This window comes from Suncus etruscus, chromosome 2 (assembly GCF_024139225.1).
Source record: "Suncus etruscus isolate mSunEtr1 chromosome 2, mSunEtr1.pri.cur, whole genome shotgun sequence".
Classification (NCBI taxonomy): domain Eukaryota; kingdom Metazoa; phylum Chordata; class Mammalia; order Eulipotyphla; family Soricidae; genus Suncus; species Suncus etruscus.
In genome coordinates, this window is record NC_064849.1 from 27931631 (window position 1) to 27954957 (window position 23327).

The 23327-nt window shown below is 44.4% G+C and overlaps 2 protein-coding genes across 2 annotated transcripts in view; one reads left to right on the plus strand and one right to left on the minus strand.

Annotated features, from left to right (window-relative positions):
* ACSL3 (acyl-CoA synthetase long chain family member 3) overlaps window positions 1–3918 on the minus strand; it is an 82085-nt gene extending 78167 nt beyond the window's left edge. Inside the window, exon 1 of the mRNA XM_049768156.1 lies at window positions 3679–3918. The gene's annotated coding sequence lies outside the window, so the exon portion shown is untranslated. The remainder of the gene's footprint in view (window positions 1–3678) is intronic.
* A 10925-nt stretch (window positions 3919–14843) lies between these two features.
* On the plus strand, window positions 14844–21948 carry LOC126001654 (A-kinase-interacting protein 1-like). The gene is made up of 2 exons (XM_049768926.1): window positions 14844–14912; window positions 21447–21948. The coding sequence occupies exons 1-2, from the start codon at window positions 14844–14846 to the stop codon at window positions 21918–21920; spliced, it is 543 nt and encodes a 180-aa protein (XP_049624883.1). The 3' UTR covers window positions 21921–21948.
* Window positions 21949–23327: the final 1379 nt, after the last annotated feature.

Here is a 23327-nt window from a genome sequence, read left to right on the forward strand (position 1 = left end):
AATTTTTTTTTCAGGGGCCACACTCAGAGACATGCTCAGGGGTTACTCCTGGCTCTGTGCTCAAGGATCACACTGCTGGCATGCTGGGGGGTCCAGGTGGGATGCCGAGAATTGAACCCGGATCGGCTACATGCAAGGTAAAGCAACCTCCCCACTATACTTCTGTCTACCCCAACATTCCTCATTTTTTATTCTAGTCTTCCCACAGGAAACTCTCAGCCATGTTCTCTGGTTTCAGCCATCACCTCTACACAAATGATTAATTATTATTAACCACCATGTCCCGACAGTTGTGCCTCTAAGTCTCCACCTTCTTCTATTTCTGTTCACCCTAAGATTCTCAAATGGCTAACAAATGAGAGTGATTGGAAAAAGAAAGCTTGGGGCAGGGGAAATAGCTCACGCAGCTGGAGCCCTGGATCTGACCCCGGCTCCTCTCAGTCCCAAGTACCAAGCTGAGAGTAGTTCCTGAGCACAGCGGTCCAAAAGCAAGACCAGAAAAATCTGAAAGGTGAATATTACTTACTCATCAAGACATTGAAATTTCCTTGAAAGCAGGAACACTTTATCAAATTCATCTTTTCATTTATTCAGCATGGTGTTACACCTAGTATAATTTGCAAGCATGGAGCATTCAGCAAGTAGACTACAAGGAATTACTTGGTACTGGCTTAGCACATGTTCAACTGAAATATTTATGTGCTTTATTTCTATACTTAGAGATGAGATTTCCCAATCCAGGCCATTTGGGGCTCCTAAGAGATCAGTTTTTGATAGTGATGCGGTTATTACTCTGAAGTTAGAAAAGCCTCTTTCCAAATCCTATTCTCAGGGCCAATCTCGGGCAAAAGATTCTAATTTGGGGGACTGGAAATATAGGGGAAAGGTGCTTGCCTTGCACTCAGCCAAGCACAAGCCCAGGAATAACCTCTGAGCATTGGGAGGTGTGGCCCAAAAACAAAAACAAAAATCAAACTTTCCCTGGATTTTGCTTTAGAGACCTGCTCTTGTACCTCTCCTTTGGACTCTGAAAGGAGGCAGTGTCTGCTTAAAAAGCTCCCTATCTCATTTCATCTCTTTTCACATCTTGTATTGAGACATTCTGGGTATGAAGGGACCATAGGGAAATGAACAATGCTGCTCAAGTTCAAATCTTGTGTTATATACTGTACACTGAAGATTCAGAATAGAGGGGCCGGAAAGATAGCACAGCAGTAGGGCGTTTGCCTTGCACACAGCCTCCAGGACGGATGGTGGTTCTATCCCCAGCATCCCATATAGTCCCCCGTGCCTGCCAGGAGCTATTTCTGAGCACAGAGCCAGGAGTAACCCCTGAGCACCACCGGGTATGACCCAAAACAAAACAAAGGATTCAGAATAGAAGATCATTAAATCTCCCCTCATCAACTCATTTCCTTGGACTAGACTTCCACTGAAATCAGTTTTCTTCTCTACAATCTTCATTTCCACACTCCTTTCCTTTCATTTCACATATATAAATAACCCTTATTTCTGTATTTAATGATTTGCGTTTGGTCTATCCCTCCTTGGGGGCACCATAGTTCTGTTCAGTGCCCTGTTTCCAAGCACTTAACTGGAACCGACATAGAACAGGAATTAAAAGGCTTTTGTTGAGCAGTTAATGGAATGAGTAAACTAATCATTTAAACAGAACCAGATAGCAGGAAAATACAGGCGCAATGAATGAGATGGATCTTGAAGTCCCCAAGCTAGACACATCATAATCCCCCCTCCCCTCATCATTTGTTCACCCTTCATTAATTCCATCCTTTCTTCCTTCAAGGACATTTGAAACTAGTGAATACTTAAGCTGTAACTCATCTAGTCCAAAAGGCTTACAAAAAAAAAAAAAGAAAAACCAGTAACTGAAACCCAAAGACACTAGGTAACCTGTCACCTTGACCCTTCCATCCAGCAGATGGCTCTCTCAGAAACCTAGCAAAGATGCTATTCTACAGAACCAGGCCTTGATTTGGTTTAGAAGCCACAGCCAAGGAGCTCAGGGGCCACGCCAGTGCTCAGGGGACAATGAAGGGCTGAGGATCAGGCGTGGGCCTCCTTCATGCAAAACATGTGAGAGCTGCAAAGAAGATGCCAGAAAACAATGAAAAAAAAATCTGTGAGCCACACAATCCCACGCTCAAACACCTCTGCCTAGTGTTAACTTTTAGGAAACAACTCAGCAGCCCCCTCCACCTCTCAGAACGAATACCAAGAACCTTTTTTGGCCACAATGATGATTATGTTTGAAGGAATCATTCCACACTACAGCTCTCCTGGCCCAAGAAAAAAGGCCAGGGTGCCAATACCCAGCCAGCCACCAAAGTGAGGCAGTGAAATATAGTGTAGTGAGTTAGTGAGATTCCGGGTTTTCAGACCACAGTTTATGGGGTATGGGGGACATACGCAACTGTACTTAGATGGGGTGGGGGACTTATTCCCAGCTCAGCAGAGTTGGGAGCGTGGTTAAGGATTAAGGTCACTGCCCATTGAGCCAGGAATGAAACCCCGGATTTCTCACCAGGCAAAGCATGCACTGAGGGCTGAGCTGTCTCTGTGGGGGCCCTCCTAGCTGCTTCTTCTAGATGCAGTGCTCTTTGGGGTGTGAGCAATAAATAGTACAGCAGGTCAGACGTCTGTTCGCCTTGCACGGGGTTGAACCAGCACCCTATGAGGTGTCCTGAGAGCTCGGCCAGGAGTCAAAATTTTCTGAGCATTGCAAGGGGTGGCCCCCAAAAAAGGAAACACAAGGGAGTTGGGAAGGGTGGTATTGCAGTGTGCTCTAGGATTAGATTGAGGTGCCTGGTCGACAGTCTGTTCAACTGTAAAATGGTCCCAAATATCACCCGGGACCGCTGTTCCTAACATTGCATCCAGAATTCGAGCTGGACAAAAGCTCCAAGGCGAGTAGTAAAGGCGCAATAATTGTCGGCTATTTGTCCAGGCATTGAGAAGTCATCACTCCACAGGGCCCACTCCCTCTCAGGTACCAATATAATTTATTTTTAAGACGGGGCTGGAGGTGGAATTTGGGGGAGAATTTTCTTCTTTTCTACTGGGGGACACCGATAAAATTTAGATGATAGCTGGGGGGCATTTTTTGGAAACCAAACCGGGCAAACCAGTTGCAATTCGACGGGGGTGGGGGGGCCCCCAAGAACACACCCACCTGGTTGGCAGGTGGGCTGGGTTGCAGGGGAGCCCTCCCCCCAAGGGTTGCATTCTCACGTGGGGTGGTGTGTGGGGAGGGGAAAAAAAACCACTCCCGAACCCCCTTTCTCCAGGATTGATGCGAGAATCCCGGGTCACCCACCCAGCCCCATTAGCATGACCAGCAAGCACCCACACCAAGGTCGCCCCCCTCAGCCCTGACTCCCTCCTGCACGCCTTTTGGAGCTGCTGCATTTCCTCCCGGGGTCCCCCCCCCCCAGCTAGATTGCTGCAGTCAGTCCAAATTGCACCCCAAAAAAGCGGGGGAGAAGGAAAAGGAGGAGGATCCCAGGCAGGCATCCTTCGCCGCCGTCCCACGTCATCCGCCCTCCTGGGGGCCCCAGGCCCAGCCCCAATCCTGCCCCGCCGCGTGCGGCATATCCAGGAGCCGGTCCCCCCCCCAAATCATCCAGCCATCTGGGGGCCCATCTGGGGCTCCGCACTCACCACGACACCGGGGCCCCGGCTCCTCTGGGCTCGGGCCCACGCAGGCCTGGCTGCAACGCCGAACCATTCACGCCCTCCGGCCGCCTCCCGGGGACCTCGGCGTGGCCAGCCTCGGCTGCGCGGGGAGGGCAGGCTTCGAACCGTCCACGCCGCCGACCGTCCGCCGCCTCCCCGCGACGACGCCTTCCCCCAGCCTCGCTCACCACCGACCGCCGCGCCGCGCAGCCGCCAGTCGCCGGCGCCGGGACCGCCGCGTCTGTTGAGCTGCTGAACCGCCCTCCCGGGAAGCTCCGTGCCGGGCCGGCGCTCGTTGCCTATGCAAAAGAGCTCGCCGCCCATTGGCCCCGAGGCAGTGGCGCTCGTTGCTTATGCAGGGAGGCCGCCGCCCATTGGCCCGCGCGCCGGGGCTCGTTGCATATGCAAAGCAGCCGCCGCCCATTGGCCCGCGGGCGGTGGCGCGTGCCCGGCTGAGCCTATCGCAGCCTTCCCGGCCGGGGAAAGAGCGGCGCGGCGCGGGCGGGCGGGAGGACCTCCGGGGCGGGCCGAGGTTACTACAGGTCATTCGCCCGAGCGGCCGTCCGCCCCCCCCTGCCCGGGACTCAGCCGCAGCCGTCGCGGGGCGGGGCGGGGCGGGGCGGGGCGGGGCGGGGACGGCCCGGCGGGGTGGGAAGGCGGGGAGTGCAGCCCCGGGAGTCCCGCAGTCTGGGTGAGCTAACCGACCACCCTTCCCCCAGGAAAGTAAAAAAAAAAAAAAAAAAAATAATAATAATAATAATAATAATAATTTAAATAATAAAATAAAATTAAAAATAAAATAAAATACTAACATCAATAAAATTAAAAATAAAATGCATAATAAAATACATCAAATGAAATAATAAAACCAAAAATAAATAAAATTTAAGAATTTTAAAATAGATTTATATATAAACATGCTACACAAATGAGACAATAAATCGTGAATTTAAGTGCATTCTGTCTGGAGTGCTTAGCCTAAGTTTGCATTCATATATTTTTTTCTTGTTTTCTTTTTTTTTGGGGGGGGGGGCTATGGAGCCACATCTGACTACACTCAAGAATCACTCCTGTACAGGCTTTGAGGACCATAGAGGATACTGGAGGGTCGAACCCAGGTCAGGGAAGGCAAAAAAGCCTTACCTTGCTCTACTATCTACTCTGGCCTCCTGTGTTTGTTTGCCCTCATTTCTAATGTTGTCAAATACATTAATTTGGGGAAAATGGCTGGAGTTCTCCCCTCCATCTCCCATACACACATACCTTCCTTTATTTTGTTTTCTTGGTTTCTTAGCCCAGCCTCTCCTAAATGCAAATTTGGTAGTGGTTTTTCAAGCATCAAATAAATGCTTGCTCCAAGTATTGTTTTTGGATGTTCTTCTGAATCTAAAAGTGTTTCCGTGTTTTAAAGAGTTTGCCATTATAGCTTATTTTTCTTAACCGCTTCCCTTTGGTTTGGGGGACATATCATGTGTGCTGGGGACAACCTGGCAGTACACAGCAAACCTTGCAGTGTCAGAATAGAACCCTCATTTGCCTCCTGTGCTCCAAAGCTTTGAGCTGTCTTCCTAATTGCTTCCGAAAAGGAAAAAAAGGATTCAGTGCAAGTAGCTTGCTCCACCACTCTTCTTTTCCCAACTTAACATCGCCCTAGGCACAAAAAAAAAAAAAAAAAAAAAAAAAAAAAAAAAAAAAAAAAAAAACAGAAACATGAATAAAAACACATATCAAAACAGCTAACTAGGGCTAAGGCAATAGTACAGCTAATAGAACATAAAGTCTATTTGGGTTCGATTCTGAGCATCTCATATGGTGCCCCAGAACCGCCAGGAGTGATTTGAGCACAGAACCAACCCCTGAGCACTGCTGGGTGTGACCCCCAAACAAACAAACAAAAAAAAAAACACAGCTAACTGTTTATTAGTAAATAACGTGTTTTATATATATGAAGACTTCCATTGTCCCCTTCAGTAAAATGGTTTTGGGGGGTAGGTAGAAATTAGTTTTATGAAAAAAATCAAATGTATTATTTATAATATTTATTATTATTAGCCTGCGATCACAAGTAAAATAGGTTGGTGGTTTTGGGTTTTTTTGTGTGCTTCCTTTCATAGTTTTTAGGTCACACCAGGTGACGCTCCCTAGCTTTATATTCAGAATTACTTCTGGTGGTGCTGGAGGGGCCTGAGGGGGCCATGCTTGGGGGACCATAGAATGCCAAAGATTGAACACAGGTTGACTGCATGCAAGGCAAGCACTCTACATGCTGTGCTATTACTCTGCCCCTCCCGGGGATGGGGGGGTGGGGGAGAGAGGTAAAACAAGTTGTGATGATACCCAAGAGATAGTGAAAAGTGATGAGAGCTTGTTTTCCGTACAGGAGGACTCATTGAATGCCAGAACTGCCAATAGCAATGAAGGTGTGGTCCCAAACCTAACCTCAAACCAAAAGAAAACCAAAAATCTAATAGATAAAGCGGATTTGATACCACAAGAAACAAAACTGGGGGTGAGGGACTGGGGAAGGTAGGGAGGATGGTTTGGGTGGGGAGGGTGGTTTTGAACTCTTCTAGAAAGAGCTAGATCCCTTGACTCTTGAATTTAAATGATTTACTATTTGGATAGTAAATCTGCACGCTAAACATTTCTATAAGTAGGTGAAAGGTAACTTTTCTGAGCCAACCCCAGGCAAAAAAAAAGAGACACACATACTACCCAAGAAAATCTTCTAAGCAGTAAAGCTGCCAGAACTTGAACTAGGTGGAGTGATGATGCCCAGAGCAAAGTGAGCAAGATCAACATGGTCCCTTGCCAAGTCAGCTACCTGGAGGAATGGATGTCTGAGTCAGGCAGCCTTTTTTCTCACCAGAAAAATAGGTGCATTTGGTTAATCATCTGTTGATATTCTGAAGATAGTAGATGCAAATAAATAAATAAATAAATAAATAAATAAATAAATAAATAAATAAATAAATAAATAAATAAATAAAAATAAAATGTCTTATCTGAAAAGCCTGGCAGTGTTCCTTGCAGAGGAAAATATACAGGTCTTGGGAGTCAAATTGTTTCTGAACTGAAGCTGGAATGATAGTACTCTTTTCTTGCACATGGTTAACCCAAGTTCGATCCCCAGTATCCCATATGGTCCACCAAGTCTGCCAAGTGTGATTCCTGAGTGCAGAGCCAAAAGTAACCCTTATGCACTGCCAAGTGTGCCCACACCACCCCCGGGTGGGGGGGTGGAATCTTTCAGAATCTAGGAACATGTCATTTCTGAGAAAACCAATATAAAATTTTCTGGTTTATCAGTAAGTACAAGACAGACATTAATTCCAGCAAGAACTTGAGCATCCCTTTTCATGATCACTTTCAATATGTAAAATTTATGTGTACATGACATTTATATTTTTAAAGGAACTGGTTCTTAGAATTATTCTAAATTCTCATCTTATTTGCTGCATAATGCGTAGGTTATATAGAAATATAGTGTTTCTAATCTCTAGCTGTTTGTCAGTAAAAGAACACATGTACATTGGCTTTTCTTTACAAATATTATTAGTTTTTTTAATTTTCATTTGGGGCTCTCTTTGATTTCACACTCACCACCACCACCCCTTTTTTTTTGTTTTTGGGTCACACCCAGCAGCACTCAGGGGTTACTCCTGGCTCTACACTCAGAAATTGCCCCTGGCAGGCTCAGGGGACCATATGGGATGCTGGGATTCAAACCACTGACCTTCTGCATGGAAGGCAAATGCCTTACCTCCATGCTATCTCTCCAGCCCCATTTCCCCCCCCCTTTTAATAAAGATATAATTCTGAAACTATAAAGGCCAATTGACTGAAAACATTCCAGATTTCCATTCATAGTTTTATTACTCTTCCACATTACAGGGGCACCACAGAGAAATGTTAAGATTTTCATGACTGGGACCTGAAACATAATAGACTGAACACATACTTTGCATGCAGGAAATCCAGTGTTGATCCCTAGCATTACATGGGCCCCTAATACTCCCTTGAACCGGAAATAGCTCACAAGCACTGCAGGTTATGACCAAAAACAAAAAATCAGCTACACATTTTTTATGAACACCCTGTGGCCTACTTGTGTACAAAGAAAGAACCTGTGGCTATTAAAAACTAGTTTTCCGGGGCCGGGAAGGTGGCGCTAGAGGTAAGGTGTCTGCCTTGCAAGCGCTACCATAGGACGGACAGCAGTTCGATCCCCTGGCGTCCCATATGGTCCCCCCAAGCCAGGGGCAATTTCTGAGCGTATAGCCAGGAGTAACCCCTGAGTGTCAAATGGGTGTGGCCCAAAAACCAAAAAAAAAAAAAAAAAAAACTAGTTTTCCATTAGCGTTCTGTAAAACCAGGTCTAGCTAATGTTGAGAAGGTTAACAAAGGAAACAGAGAGCTAGAACTAAATTAAGGTGTTTGCTTGCCTTGCATGTGACTGTTTCCATTTCTATACCCAGGAGCCAGCCCTCCACCCTGACCAACACTGCCAGGTGTGGCCATTCCCAAAAAGGCTTAACAGAGGGGCTGGAGAGATAGCATGGAGGTAAGGTGTTTGCCTTTTATGCAGAAGGTCATCAGTTCGAATCCTGGCGTCCCATATGGTCCCCCCGTGCCTGCCAGGAGCAATTTCTGAGCATGGAGCCAGGAATAACCCCTGAGCACTGCCAGGTGTGACCCAAAAATCACAAAAAAAAAAAAAGAAAGAAAGAAAAGAAAAGAAAAAGAAAAAGGCTTAATAGAAACATTTTTTTTTCATTTCTGGTGAGGATGACTGTAGTGGAATATGATACGCTATCTGTATATATCTATGTGTATGCATATGCATGTTAGAGTTGAAAGAGCTCTGGAAAATGACTCAATGACTTAAGCACATGCTTTATATGCAGGAGACCTGGTTTACATGTCTAGAACATTGTGAATCCCTGAGTACAGCCAGAGACAACCCCAAAGCATCTCATCATAGCCCCTGAGTAATACCAGGTGTGGCCCCTAAATCAAAAACTAAAAATAAAAGGAGCAATAGCACACCCCAGCATCTCCATATGGTCCCCTGAGCCTAACAGGAGCAATTTCTTTTGTTTGTTTTGTTTTGAGGCCTCACCCAGCAGCCGTGCTCAGGGGTTACTCCTAGCTCTGTACTCAGAAATCATTTCTGGCAGACTTGGGGGATTATAAGGGATGCCAAGGATTGAACCTGGGTCTGTCCCGGGTCGGTTGTGTGTAAGGAAAACACCCTACCTCTGTGCTATCACTCTGGCCCCCATTCATAAATCAAATTTAAGTAAATAATAATAAAATTTCTCTAGCTCAAGAATTGTCCATTCCTTGTCTTTGAGCCTTGGAGATAATATTTTGCTATTATGTTCTTATATTTTTCCCTTTTTTATTTTCTTTTTGGGCCACACCCCATGACGCTCAGAGGTTACTCCTGGCTATGCATTCAGAAATTGCTCCTGGCTTGGGGGACCATATGGGACTCTGGGGGATAGAACCATGGTTCCTCCTAGGTTAGCGCAAGCAAGTCAGATGCCTTACCCCTTGCACCACCCGCTCCGGCCCATATTTTTACTTTTTTATTGCTGTTGCCACGCCAGAGATTGAACCCACAGCCTCACACAGGTAAGCCATGTGTTTTGCCTCTGTGCCCTACTGAGTGCTATCTATCCTGCTCCTCCCAAAATTTCCACTCAGTTCTGACACTCACCAGAGACAGCACCACCTTCAGCTGGTGAAGGCTTCAGCCCAAGGCCACTATTCACTTCTGATGCCGGTTGCAAACCCAGAAGTTTATTGTGCTTCTTACCAACAAGCTAGAAATCAGAAGAGCCCAGGCCTCCCAGGGTCACCTCATTCCCAGAACAAAAGCACCCTTGTCATGCTCAGTTTAGGAAACTCTAAAGGCTTGAGGGAGCTGTGAATCATCAGGAATCTGAATTAAATATAAATAATACACACACACACATATATGTGTGTGTGTTTATATATAAACACTTGTTTTATGTATAAAACCAGAGAGAAAGAGTTCACAGAGTAAGGAACTTGCCTTGAATGCATCATAACTTGTTCAAAATCCTAGCAATAGGGTACAATATACTTCTGAGCATAAAACCAGGAATGACCCCTGGTATATCTCTGGTATGGCCTATCCCCATCCTTCAAATGCTCAGTAAAGGAAGACCTTTCACATTCTAAGGCTCTCTGGTGTCATCAAGCTCTTTTTCTCTTTGCACCAAGCCAACCTCAGTAGTGAAATTATTTCCTTCTGTGGTTTATGAGTCAGGACCACAGAAAGTCTTCAAACTGTATTTTTTGTTTTATTTTGTTTTTTGTAGTTTGGGTTTTTTTGTTTTGTTTTGTTTTGTTTTTATAGTGTTTTTGTATGTTTGGTTTTTTTTGGTTTTGGGGCTACACCGGGCAGCGCTCAGGGGTTACTCCTGGCTATGCGCTCAGAAATTGCTCCTGCCAGATTCAAGGGATCATATGAGATGTTCGGGGTCAAACTTAGGTCTATCCCAGGTTGGCCGCGTGCAAGGCAAAAGCCCTACCGCTATGCTATTGATGATATGGTCCCAAGACTGGTTTTTTTTTTTTTTTACATTTGTTTTCAGGTGCCAAGGATCCAACTTGGTGCCTCACACATGCAAGACAAGTGCTTTGTCCCTGAGCCACATCCCTCCCTCATCACCTCCCTCTCTGGTGACCAGATAGTTAGTAAATGCTCCAAGCACTATCTGACATGATGTCTCCAAATTCTGAAAGGAAAGTCACATCCTCTATATGTCAGCCTGTATGCATTGAAGAGACACCTACCTCGTTTCCAGATGCACACAGCCTCACTTCCTCTAAACCAATTGTGAACCAACAAAATTGTCATCACATGCTTAGCCCATTCCCAGATCATTTTTCAGTCCTCAGAGAAGGTATTCTAGCAATGGAGGGCAAAGCATTATTCGACCTTTGCCTCAAAGTTTTACATTTGAAAGAATAAACAAATAAGGCCCCAGGCAAAGGTGCATCAATTTCAAGCAGACCTTTAGAACCTCAGAGTGTCAGAGCACCCAAGAATGTAGAACAAGTAGCTGGACCAAAAACAAAGAAAAAATTCAGTCAAAGTAAATTGCTGGAATATAGCAGTAGGGGCATTGTCTTGCACACTGCAGACTCAGATTCCATTCTCACAATCTGATATGGTCCCCCAACCACCACCTGAGCACAGAGCTAGGAGTAATCCCTGAGCAGTTCCAGATGTGGCCTAAAAATAAATAAATAAATTAACAATAGACTATCAGAGTTTTTTATTTGTGACAATGCATATGTTAAGACTCATGGGTCCCTTGGCCACATGCCTCTGTGATTCCTTTGCCATCCAGGGTGTCACAGGGACAGACCAATTTTATGCAAAATTCCATAATGACAACCCTTGGCTGGTGGTACTAGGAGGGCTTGATGGCAGGATGGCAAACACCTACATGGGTTAAGTAGCAGCTCAATAAATAGACAACCTCTGAGAACCCTTGGCTGGTGGTACTAGGAGGGCTTGATGGCAGGATGGCAAACACCTACATGGGTTAAGTAGCAGCTCAATAAATTCAGTGAGTGATTTACACTTGGTGAAAGAAAGCACTAAGGGCTGGAGAGATAGCATGGAGGTAGAGCATTTGCCTTGCATGCAGAAGGATGGTGGTTTGAATCCCGGCATCCCATATGGTGCCCTGAGCCTGCCAGAAGCTATTTCTAAATATAGAGCCAGGAGTAACCCCTGAGCACTGCTGGGTGTGATAAAAAACGAAAGAAAAGAAAGAAAGGAAGGAAGGAAGGAAGGAAGGAAGGAAGGAAGGAAGGAAGGAAGGAAGGAAGGAAGGAAGGAAGGAAGGAAGGAAGGAAGGAAGGAAGGAAGGAAGGAAGGAAAGAAGGAAGGAAGGAAGGAAGGAAGGAAGGAAGGAAGGAAGGAAGGAAGGAAGGAGGAAGGAAGGAAGGAAGGAAGGAAGAAGGAAGGAAGGAAGGAAGGAAGGAAGGAAGGAAGGAAGGAGGAAGGAAGGAAGGAAGGAAGGAAGGAAGGAAGGAAGGAAGGAAGGAGGGAAAGAAGGAAGGAAGGAAGGAGGGAAGGAAGGAAAGAAAGAAGAAAAGAAGGAAGGAAAGAAGAAAGCACTAGAAAGTTTCAGAGGTGCCATCATTACCCACTCATGGGAGAATAATATGTCTTCTCCCAGTAACACTTTCTTTTTTTTTTTTTTTTTTTTTAGCAATTGATGAGGATAAAGTAGAACATGGTATTGGCTTCAGGATGACAGAAACAACCCCACAGAGGCACATGCTCAAGGCTGGGACATGGAATGCTAGGTCAGAGGGGCCCGAAAAAAGCAAACCCAGCCCCGAGTTCTCACCAGATCCAGACCTGGTGCCATTTCTCTTTTTACTTCATCTTAATTTTTTGTTTTTAGTTAATTTGGGGAGTTGATTTTGGACCACACATGGCAGTGTTCAGGAGTTATTTCTGGCTCTGCACTCGAGGATCATACCTGGCAGTGCTTGGTGGACCATATGGAATGCTGGGGATCAAACACAAGTGGGTTGCATGTAAGGCAAACTCCTTACTAGCTGTTCTATTGCTCCAAAGCCTCTTCTTTAACTTAAAACAACAATAAAACTGAAATATATTATGTGGAGTTATCCAGTTACTAAATTTTAACAGATATTTAGAGAATTCTTTTTTTTTTTTTTTTTTTTTCTTTTTTGGTTTTTGGGCCACCCTGGCAGTGCTCAGGGATTACTCCTGTCGATCTGCACAGAAGAAATAGCTCCTGGCAGGCACAGGGACACCGGGATTCGAACCATCCACCTTAGGTCCTGGATCAGCTGCTTGTAAGGCAAACACCGCTGTGCTATCTCTCCGCCCCCTATTTAGAGCATTCTCAGAGCCCCAGCAACCCTGTTTTTTTTTTTTTCAAGAAAGTTCTCCCTCCTTGGCCTCCTGGGTATCACATCCACTCTAGATGCACAGATCTCTGGGGACTGAGATTCCGCTGCAACCTTCAATGACACTGGATTACATAAACACTCGAACAATAAGCTTTCTTCCTGGGAAGGTAATTTAATTTTGTCCCACTTTATCAGTTAAGAGCCTACTGGGCTCCTTTTAATAACCTTTCACATCCTTGAAATACTTTCAAGTCCTTTAATAAATTCTAGACTGGACCATCCTTGTTTGTTTCAAGTATTTTCCAGACCACCTTTTGCCGTCCTTGTAATCATTTTTATTCTTTTCCTCCGTTCTTCATTATTTGAAGAAGAAAAAAACAAACAAACCAGAACCTTAACTTTAACAATGGCATGACAATTGTTAAATACATTGAGAGGACATTCTAGGATTTTTATCTACTGGAATACCATGAAAAAAAAAATCTAAAAGTGTGTGTGTGTGTGTGTGTGTGTGTGTGTGTGTGTGTGTGTGTGTGTGTGTGTGTGTGTGTGTGTGTTTTGAATCATAGCCAGCAATGCTCAAGGGACCCTCCTGGCTGGGTGGTCTAAGGGGGTTCCTCTAGAAATTCTGGAAGGATTGTGTGCAGGGTCAAGGATTGACTCAGCCCTCATACAAATTTAGTGCTCTAGTCTTTGAGCTATCAGCTCAGCCTCAAAGTTAATTAACATTTTCAAAGGGGAGGAGGCCTCACTGAATAATGCTTGGGAGCTCCTCAGTGAGTTTCTTGAAGGTTTTTCCCAGTGTTCGTAGAATTCCCATGCAGTATTAGGAATTGCACCAGGGCCTCCAGTGTGCAAAGCTCAGCACACTAAGATATCTATCTCTCTGGCCCCAAATTAACTTAATCAAGTAAAATAATATATTTAGTTTATTGTTTTTGTTGTATTGGGTTTTCTTTTGGGGGGGGGGTCACACCCGGTGGTACTCAGGGGTTACTCCTAACTCTGCGCTCAGAAATGGCTCCTGGCTTGGGGGTATGGGATGCCCGATATCGAACCAAAGTTTGTCCTGGGTCAGTCATTGCACAGCAAATGCCCTACCACAGTGCTACCACTTCGGCCTTATATTTAATTTCTGAATGATGGCCTTTAATTTCCATTAAGGTGGTACATGGATATTTATTAGCTGTATCTTTTTATTTGTTTATTCGCTTAGGGTCATACTTGGCAGTTCTCAGAGACTACTTCTAACTCTAGTGCTCTGAAGTCATTTTGGCAATATTTAGGAGACTATGTGGTGCTGGGCATCAAATCTGGTGTTCTGCATGTAAAGCATATTGCCCTCAGCCTGCTGAACTTTCTCTTTGGCTTTCTGTTTTTTGTTTGTTTGTTTGTTTGTTTTTTGGGTCACACCTGGCGGTGCTCAGGGTTTACTCCTGGCTCTGTGCTCAGAAGTCGCTCCTGGCAGGCTCAGGGGGGGACCATATGGGATTCCAAGATTCAAAGCAGGGTTTGTCCAGTGTTGGCAGCTTGCAAGGCAAATGCCTTACCGCTTTGCTATTACTCTGGCCCCGGTCTCTCTCTATATATATTTTTTGAAGAGTCTAGAAAGATAGTTCAGTGGGTTGGACATTGGCCTTACACATGGCCAACCTGGGCTCGATCTCCAGCACCCCGCCTGGTCCCCAAGTCTGCCATGACTAATTCCTGAGTGAAGAGCCAGGAATAATCCCTAAGTACTAACCAATACAACCCCCAAACCCAAACAATTCATTATTTTTTATTTGTAGAGGCAGTTTGAGAGATTCACCTGGCAGAGCTGTGGATTACCCCTAGCTCTGTGCTCAGAAGACTTTATGGTGCCAGGGATTAAATTGGTGTCTGACATTCAAAATGGCCAAAGCAAAGCATGAGCCACCGGTGATATATACTAGCACCACCATATTAAGCCAATAGAATGCATCACCTTACACACAAGCAAAGGGACCTTGTCTGCCTACATGAATTGTTGGATATGAAACTTAGTTTTTGTTTGTTTGTTTGTTTGTTTTTGGGCCACACCTGACAACACTTAGGGGTTGTCCTTGTCTCTGCACTCAGAAATCAATCCTGGCAGGCTCCAGGGACCATATGGGATGCTGGGGATTGAATCTGGGTCTTTCCCAGGTGGGCCACATGCATGACAAATGTCCTACTGCTGTGTTCTCGCTATGGCCCCTGGATATGAGACTGGGAAGGCACCAGAAATAGGTGAAATGTTTCCATTCTACAAGCTTGGTGTTGGCTTCTGTTGAGACCCTCCAAGGCAGCAGGACGCCTAGAGATCTAGCCTGAGGGATGAAGTCTCTGGCCAGCAATGCAACTCGCTCACAGATGATGTTCCTCTGCCCATCTATGTAAACAAAACACTCCTTACTCTGTTCAGACCTGACTTACTGCTCCACCCAGAATTCTGGGGTGGGGCTCAGAGTCCATACCCAAAGAGGGCTGAGGAAATGCATGGGCTTTCCACAAGGAAATCAAAATGCAGTTATTAGTGGAAAGTGAAAGAAATAGGAACTCCATGTGCCACTCCCATGACATTAGCTTTATGCTATTTTTCTGGTTCGAGGCCACACCCCATGGCACTCAAGGACAACTCCCTGCAGTGCCCTATGATCAAAGCAAAGCTCGGGTTTGGCTCCTAAACTTCCAAATGCAAAGCAAGCAGCATTTGTGCTTTGAGGCATTTCCCCAGTCTAATATTAGATTCTTGTGTTTAGCTGTGGTCTTTGTGTTCATCTTTCTTGGTGACTGATGATTAGTTTCTGGAGAAGAACTCATCTTCTTGGTCTTTTTATTCTTCATATAACCAAGAGTGCTGATGCAAGGTATCCTATGTACACTACATCTGTTCAAAACACATTTATTGGATACAATGAACTCAAGCATATGTGTAAAGAAGTTATTTACCCTCAAATACCTATGAAGGTATTTGAAACATTTTTGAGTCTTTCATCATACATCAAATCATATTTCTTTTTCTTTCTCTTTCTCAATTCTTTCTCTTTCTCAATTCTTTTTCTTTCTTTTCTTTTCTTTCTTTCTCTTTCTTCTGTTCTTTTCTGTTTCTCTCTGTCTCTCTGTTCTCTCTCTGTCTCTCTCTCTGTCTCTCTCTGTCTCTGTCTCTCTGTCTCTGTCTCTGTCTCTGTCTCTCTCTCTCTCTCTCTCTCTCTCTCTCTCTCTCTCTCTCTCTCTCCCCCCTTCCTTCCCATGACTTATAATACCATTACTGGCAGGGTTTCCTTCCCCCTATTCTACTGTCCCTGTCCTCCAAGTTCATTTCTTTAGATTATTCTTCAGGTTCTGTCATATCTGGACGTTTTTGTTGCTTTACTGTGTTTGTTTATATCCCATGTAAGACATCTGTTTTTTGTTATAGTATTATCTATAATATCCACACTCTGGAAACATCACATGTCTAAGAAAAGATGACTCAATATGGGCCGGAATGATAGTACAAGGGTAGGCATTTGCCTTGCATGCTGCTGACCCAGGATGGACCCAGATTCAATCTCCAGCATCCCATATGGTCCCCCGAGCCTGCCCGGAGTGATTTCTGAGCACAGAGCCAGGAGTCACCCCTGAGCACCACCAGATGTGACCCCAAACCAAAAACAAACAAACAAAAATAGATGATTGGATAAAGAAACTATTGTACAATGAATTACAACTCAGGGGCAGGAGAGATAGCACAGTGGTAGGGCGTTTGCCTTGCATGCGGCTGACCCAGGATGGACCTGGGTTCGATTACTGGCATCCCATATGGTCTCCCAAGCCTGCCAGGAGTGATTTCTGAGCGCAGAGCCAGGAGTAACCCCTGAGTGCCACTGGGTGTGGCCCCAAAACAAAACAAAACAAAACAGAACAGAAGAAAAAGAATTACAACTCAGCGATTAAAAACAGAAGACAAACTTATGCAATTTGCTGCCATAGAACTAGAGTATCAGGCTGACTGAAATTGCAAATAGAAAAGGAACAAATAGAGAATGATCAGACCATTTCACAGTGCAAGTGAGTCTGTCTTTGTGACACATTGACTTCAGCGGTTTCTTCTGAGATCAGTTCCCTTTAGCTTACACTCAGCACCACATATGAATGTTTCAGTTAATAGACTTTAATTGGCCCCACTAGGAGATACCATCAAGCCTAGCTTTGTAACAGGCCAGTCCATCAGGATTTGTGTAATTACCCTGTAGGACATTCACACAACCACAAAATCATCTGGTGACACATATCTCAGAAGATATCCCTGCTATTAAACATCACATGACTGTTTTGTTTGTTCTTTCAACAACAAATCCATTTGAATAGTTTACCCTTGATCATGTGTTTCAATCTATATTTGTTCTGCCATTTTATTTGGTCCCTTCTAGTCTATTAAATTTTTTTAATTAATATATTTATTTAAGCACCATGGTTACAAACATGTTTGTAGTTGGGTTTCAGTCATAAAAAGCTATAAATCCTCCCCTTTACCATTGCAATCTTTCCACCACTAATTCCCCTCCTCTTTCCTTCTCCAACCCCTGCCTGTCTTTGAGACAGGCATTTTATTTTATTTTATTTTTGTTATTATTGTTGTTGTTTTTGGTTTTGGGGCCAAACCCGGCAGTGCTCAGGGGTTAATCCTGGCTTTGTGCTCAGATATTGCTTCTGGCTCTTGAGACATTATGGGATGCCTGAAATCAAACCTGGGTACCTCCAGGGTAGGCTGCTTGCAAGGCAAATGACTTATCACTGTACTATCTCTCCAGCCCTGGAAGTGCTCATTTATTTATTTATTTATTTATTTATTTATTTATTTGTGTATTTATTTTGCTTTTGGGGCCACACCCTATGATGCTCCTGGGTTACTCCTGGCTATGCGCTCAGAAGTCACTCCTGGCTAGGTGTACCCTACCACTGTACTATCTCTCCGGCCGCCCTGGTATGTATTTTATACTTACAATACATCTCAACTTCAAAGGAGTTGTTTTTTTGTTGTTTGTTTTGTTTTTATTTGTTTTGGTACTCAGGCTTACTTCTGGCTTTGCATTCAGGGGTCAGGAGAACACATGTAGTGCCAAGAATCAAACCCGGGCCAGCCACATGCAAGGGAAGTGCCATAATCCCTGGTACTCTTTGATGTCTTATCTCTCAAACTAGTAGAATTGGAAAAGTCTCATAGTGTCTCCTGAAATGAAAGACTGCTTTAATTAGAATGGGGAACCTAGGGGCCGGAGAGATAGCACAGCAGTAGGGTGTTTGCCTTGCACACAGCCAATCCAGGACAGAATCTGGACAGATGCTGGTTTGAATCCCAGCATCCCATATGGTCCCCCATACCAGGAGCGATTTCTGAGCTCAGTGCCAGGAGTAACTCCTGAGAGCCACCAGGTGTGACCCAAAATTACAATCAATCAATAATAAATAAATAAAATAGGAAAACCTAAAGAGTATATGCTTAGAGTTGCTCCCTGCTATGCTCAGGGGACTGTGAGGTGAAGTACCAGAGATCAAATTCAGACCTCCTATTTGTAAAGGATACACTCAGTGCAATTGATTTATCACTCTAGCCAAAATCCACTTTCCCACTAGATCCCTGGTTAGATTGTGTGTGCATTAACGCATGAGAAGCTTTAATATTTTTGGCATTCCATCTCCTAACCTGATTAGATAAGCTTGCCACTTAGAAGAAAGCCAGGCAGAGAAAGAGGAAAGTGACTGGTCCTGAGAACAAAGAAAAGCATCTCTGCTTTCTAGTATCCTAGTATGGGAACAGGCAGATAACGGAGCTTGCCAGAGATGGAGGAGAAATTGATGTCATAGTGATCGAGGACAAAACTGAAGTTCATCACAAGTAGGTGTAACTCGTCCAAAATGTACTAAAAGGGGCCGGAGAGAGCACAGCACTAGTCTTTTTGCCTTGCACACTGCCTACCCAGAGATGGACCTGGGTTCAATTCCCAGGCATCCCATATGGTTCCCCAAGCCTGCCAGGAGCGATTTCTGAGCACAGAGCCAGGAGTAACACCTGAGTGCTGCTGGGTGTGACCCAACAAACAAACAAACAAAATGCACTAAGGAATGGAGGCGATTAGACAGATGGAAGAAGAGGGAGGAAAAGAAAGGGATAATGGCAGCGAGGGGAGGAAGCTACTTTATCTGCCTTTTTTTCTTTTTTTGCTTTAGCAAAGGCAGAAAGAATAACTCACCAGTGCCTAGTCAATAATAATATTGTTCTTAGTGAGAAATAGTTCGTTTATATTTTTCTGTTACACTGCTGAAGCAGCAGTAAAAGAATAAGTGTTCGGGCCCGGTAGAGCTAGCACAGCGGCGTTTGCCTTGCAAGCAGCTGATCCAGGACAAAGGTGGTGTTAGGTCGAATCCCGGTGTCCCATATGGTCCCCCCGCGCCTGCCAGGAGCTATTTCTGAGCAGACAGCCAGGAGTAACCCCTGAGCACGCTGGGTTTGGGCCCCAAAACCAAAAAAAAAAAAAAAAAAGAATAAGTTTCAATACATTTGGACATATATATCCAAATATATATTAATATTATATATTTGGACATATATATTCAAATATATAGAGTAATATTTACTAGAACTAATGTTCTAACAAGCATCCTTTCACAGATAAGAAAAACTTGATAAATACAGTTTCAAAACTTTTTTTTGGGAGGGCCTGGCAGAGCTCAGGAGTTACTCCTGGCTCTGCACTCAGAAATCATTCCAGATAGGCTTGGGGAACCAAATAGGATGCCAAGAATTGAACCTAGGTCGGTCCTGGCTTGGCACTCAGAAATCACTCCAGGTAGGCTTGGGGGAACAAAATAGGATGCAAGAATTGAACCTTAGATCGTCCTGGCTCGGCAACATGCAAGGCAAATGCCCTACCACTCCTCCTATTCTCCGGTCCCTCAAAACTATTTTAATCAACAAAATCACAGTAAAATTCTAGCTAAGAAATTACAAAATTTTTTTTCTCTTTGGGATCGGAGAGACAGTACATCAAGAAAGGTTCGTGCCTTGCATGTGGCTGACTCAGGATTGATCCTCATATGGTCTTCTGAGCACTGCCAAGAGTGATTCCTGAGTGCCAGAGCCAGGAGTAACCCCTGAGCATTGATGGATGTGGCCCAAAACACAAAAACAAAAGTCGATTTAATTTCAACAGGCTTAAGTGCATGCTTTTGCATGGTAGAGGCCCAAATTTGATCTCCAGCACTGCATAACCCCCTCAGCACTAATAGGAGTGCAGCCCAAGCACTAAACTAGGTTTAGCCACTGAATACCATTAGGTATGGTCCAGAAAACAAACACATAAAAATATCTCTGTGTTTTAGGGATTGGAGCAATAGCACAACAGATGCTTGCCTTGCACACAGATAATCTGAGGTCGATTCCCTAACACCCTATGCATGCCCCAAGTCCTACCAGGAGTAACTCTGAACACAGAGCCAGGAGGAAGTGCTGAGCATTGCCAGGTGTGAACCCCTAAAAATCCAAATAAAATAAAAGTGATTTCTGTGTTTCTAGATGATTTTATACCCGTCAGTGTTGCTATTGTTGAAGTTGTTGTAACTAACAGCTGCATGCCCGCCTGGCTCTAGTGTTTGGACTTTTTTTAGTAGTGGTGCTGGCCAGAGATCATACATCAGGTTACAAAAATACCATGCTCGTACACTTTACCATGGAGCAAGCTTCTTTATCATGGTGCTTACACAAGTGCTCCCCAAGTATAACCCTCTTAGTTGAAGCACACAAGTTATGGTTGCAGGGATCATTGTAAGGATTACACATGTTGACCAAGAGGCCAGTACTTCCTGTCTTGCAAGTATATGGTCACAAGCTCAAATCCCTGGTGCCCAATATGTACCAAGCTGTTTTGAGTCTGGCGGCTTGCTGTCTCCAATCCTCAGTACTGCAAGGAATTTCTGGCTGCCCCACAGCCAGGTGTGTGTAGGTGTGAGGTAAATAGAGGTCTTTGTAATAGTTCCCATTTGTATCTGCTCTCATTGCTTACTTTTTCCCCTCCCTTTTGTTTGGAGCTCAATAAAGGGGAGGCGGGAAGGCTGAGGAAGAGAGCTTTTCCTCTAGGCTTGTGGTTCCATGAGTGGAGCAACTGGCTTGTGGGTGAACAGCTTGTAGAATGAGTTTCTTGCCTCTTATAACCTTCATATTTGTGTGGATTATTTATTATGGGCTTCTACAACAAGAACAGCATCTCCTATCCTCTCCAGATAGGGGATATGGTATTTCATTCCCCCATTGGGGACTGTGGAACAGCCAATCTGTACCCCCTACATGTGGGCACCACAAAAAGGGGCATTACCCTCTGTCCCAGCAAGCATGGTAACTACAAAAATGTGTGATGGGAGTACCGGAGAAATAGCATGAAGGTAGGGTGTTTGCCTTGAATACAGAAGGATGGTGGTTTGAATCCCGGCATCCCATATGGTCCCCTGAGCCTGCCAGGGGCCATTTCTGAGCATAGAGCCAGGAGTAACCCCCCAAAAATGTGTGAGGGTCTGTGTTGTTCTTCCAGAGAGAACATCCATTGGATTGTCTTTGTAGCAATCTTTCCCCACTTTTTCTGTTTAATGACACCCCTTCCCTTTGAGCACCTTCTATATACCCCATTCTTTGTGTTTCTGGTGAACAGCTGATCATCATACTGGCCAACCTATCAATCAGAGCATCCTCTTCCTCTCACCACTGCTATTGGTGCAGGGCTGGGAAATAGGGGAGCCAGTCACTATTCATCCTTGGCCTTGTTCATTTGTGTTCAAAGGAGAGGGTGAGCAGCAATGATATAAATTTGCTGAATTCGAAAAGCGCATGCGCCTTAAGTAGTTGCTGGAGAGAAGAAAGACACCCAACCCTCAGTGCTTCCTTCAGAACAATGGCTGAGTTCATGGACTATACTTCGAATCAGTGTGGGAAATATTACTCATCTATGCCAGAGGAAGGATGTGCCACCCATGTCCACCGTTTCCACAGAGAGAAGTCAGAGATGCACTTGTGTTCAGACAGAGGGAATGGTCATCAGAGAAAAGACACATCCCCTGACCTTGGAAACCTCTATCAACCAACTGAGTCTACTCTCAAGGCATCCCAGCCCGCTGAGAACATCTCTAAGGACCTCTACATAGAAGTATTTCCAGGGACCTACTCTGTGACCGTGTGTTCAAAAGGCTTAATCCAGAAGACTCATGTGGTGGCAGTGAATTCAGGACAGAATGTGGACTTGGTCTTCCCTGCATGATGCTGATCTTTACAGCCATCATGTTTCCATTTTCTTTTTTTTTTTTTTTTTGGTTTTGGGGTCACACCTGTTTGATGCTCAGGGGTTACTCCTGGCTATGCGCTCAGAAATCGCCCCTGGCTTGGGGGCCCATATGGGACGCCGGGGGATCGAACTGCGGTCAGTCCTACGCTAGCGCTTGCAAGGCAGACACCTTACCTCTAGCGCCACCTTCCCGGCCCCATGTTTCCATTTTCAAGTAGTGAGAATAAACTGCCTGACCATCAACAGTTGGTACAAGAGCAGGATTACTCTGTAGTGATGGTCAGCCTTCCTGGGAACTGAGTTTTGTCTTTGCCAGTGTCTATTTTAACTTACAAATGTAGAATTTGCCCCCATTCTTCTTGCCCAAAAGTAATAATGTTATGATACAGTCTGAATTATTTTTAGTACTTGCTTTTTAAGTAAAGGTTAATTATGATAATAAAAGAAAAGATTATGAAATGGAAAAAAATTTGCTGAATTCAGATCAAGTGTCTCAGAAACCATCAGGCTAACGTACAAAAGAGGTGGGAGTGAGAAAGCCCAAATATAGTGATGTTTGAAGTTAGAGACTAAGCCTGACTGGTGAATTCTATGTGTGTGAGTTTATGTGTGTGTGTGTGTGTGTGTGTGTGTGTGTGCTAGCATGTCCGTGTGCATGCATACTCCTACACTAGTTTGGGATCTTTCACAACTCCAACTTCCAGACAAGTAGAAGAGAAAAGGGAAGATTTCAAAATGCAATTGCCTGCTTTTTAGGAAGGTGGAAACTATGTGAAACTGTGGCTATGTCTTCAAAGAGTCACTGACCAGGTATTGTGTTTACATTGCTTCCAGCTTGTCTCTGTAAAGTAGGAATCATATTTCTAAGGCTACCTTTTCGAGCTGCAAGCTCAGGTTTCAGAGTAAATCCAACAAAAGAGAAACGGAAAGCAATGTTTCCTTTCCAGACAATCTTCTGTCTAAATCACTCTATTCCAATGAACAGAATGGGTGGCATGAAATTTCCAAGGCCTCTTCTCCAAACTTTTTTGGACATTTTTGTAATTGACTCAGTGCTTTATATGAATATTGGTTTACTTAGTAAAATAAATATCCTCATGAGTAATTTCTCTGTTTTACAGAAGTAAAGACTGAGATTATTCTGAAACCGGCCAGTGATGGAGCCTGGGCACATAGCTGCTAATTTTATACTATATTTATTCCCAGAGAACAGCGCTGTGGGATGGGTCCTCTGATGGTCTGCTCTTGACAAAATGCAGTGGGACAGATCGAATGATCTCTGTGGGATATATACATATATACATATATATATGTATATATATGTATATATATCCCATCTATCTATATAGATGGGATATAAAGAAACATAGGGGCATAACAAGG

Excerpts from the sequence above, each read along its gene's own strand:
- LOC126001654 (XM_049768926.1), top strand. The coding sequence starts at position 14,844 with ATGGCCCCTGGATATGAGACTGGGAAGGCACCAGAAATAGGTGAAATG. Across the intron at positions 14,913-21,446 it reads TTCCATTCTACAAGCTTGGT|GAGAGGGTGAGCAGCAATGA; the intron begins GTTGGCTTCTGT and ends TTGTGTTCAAAG.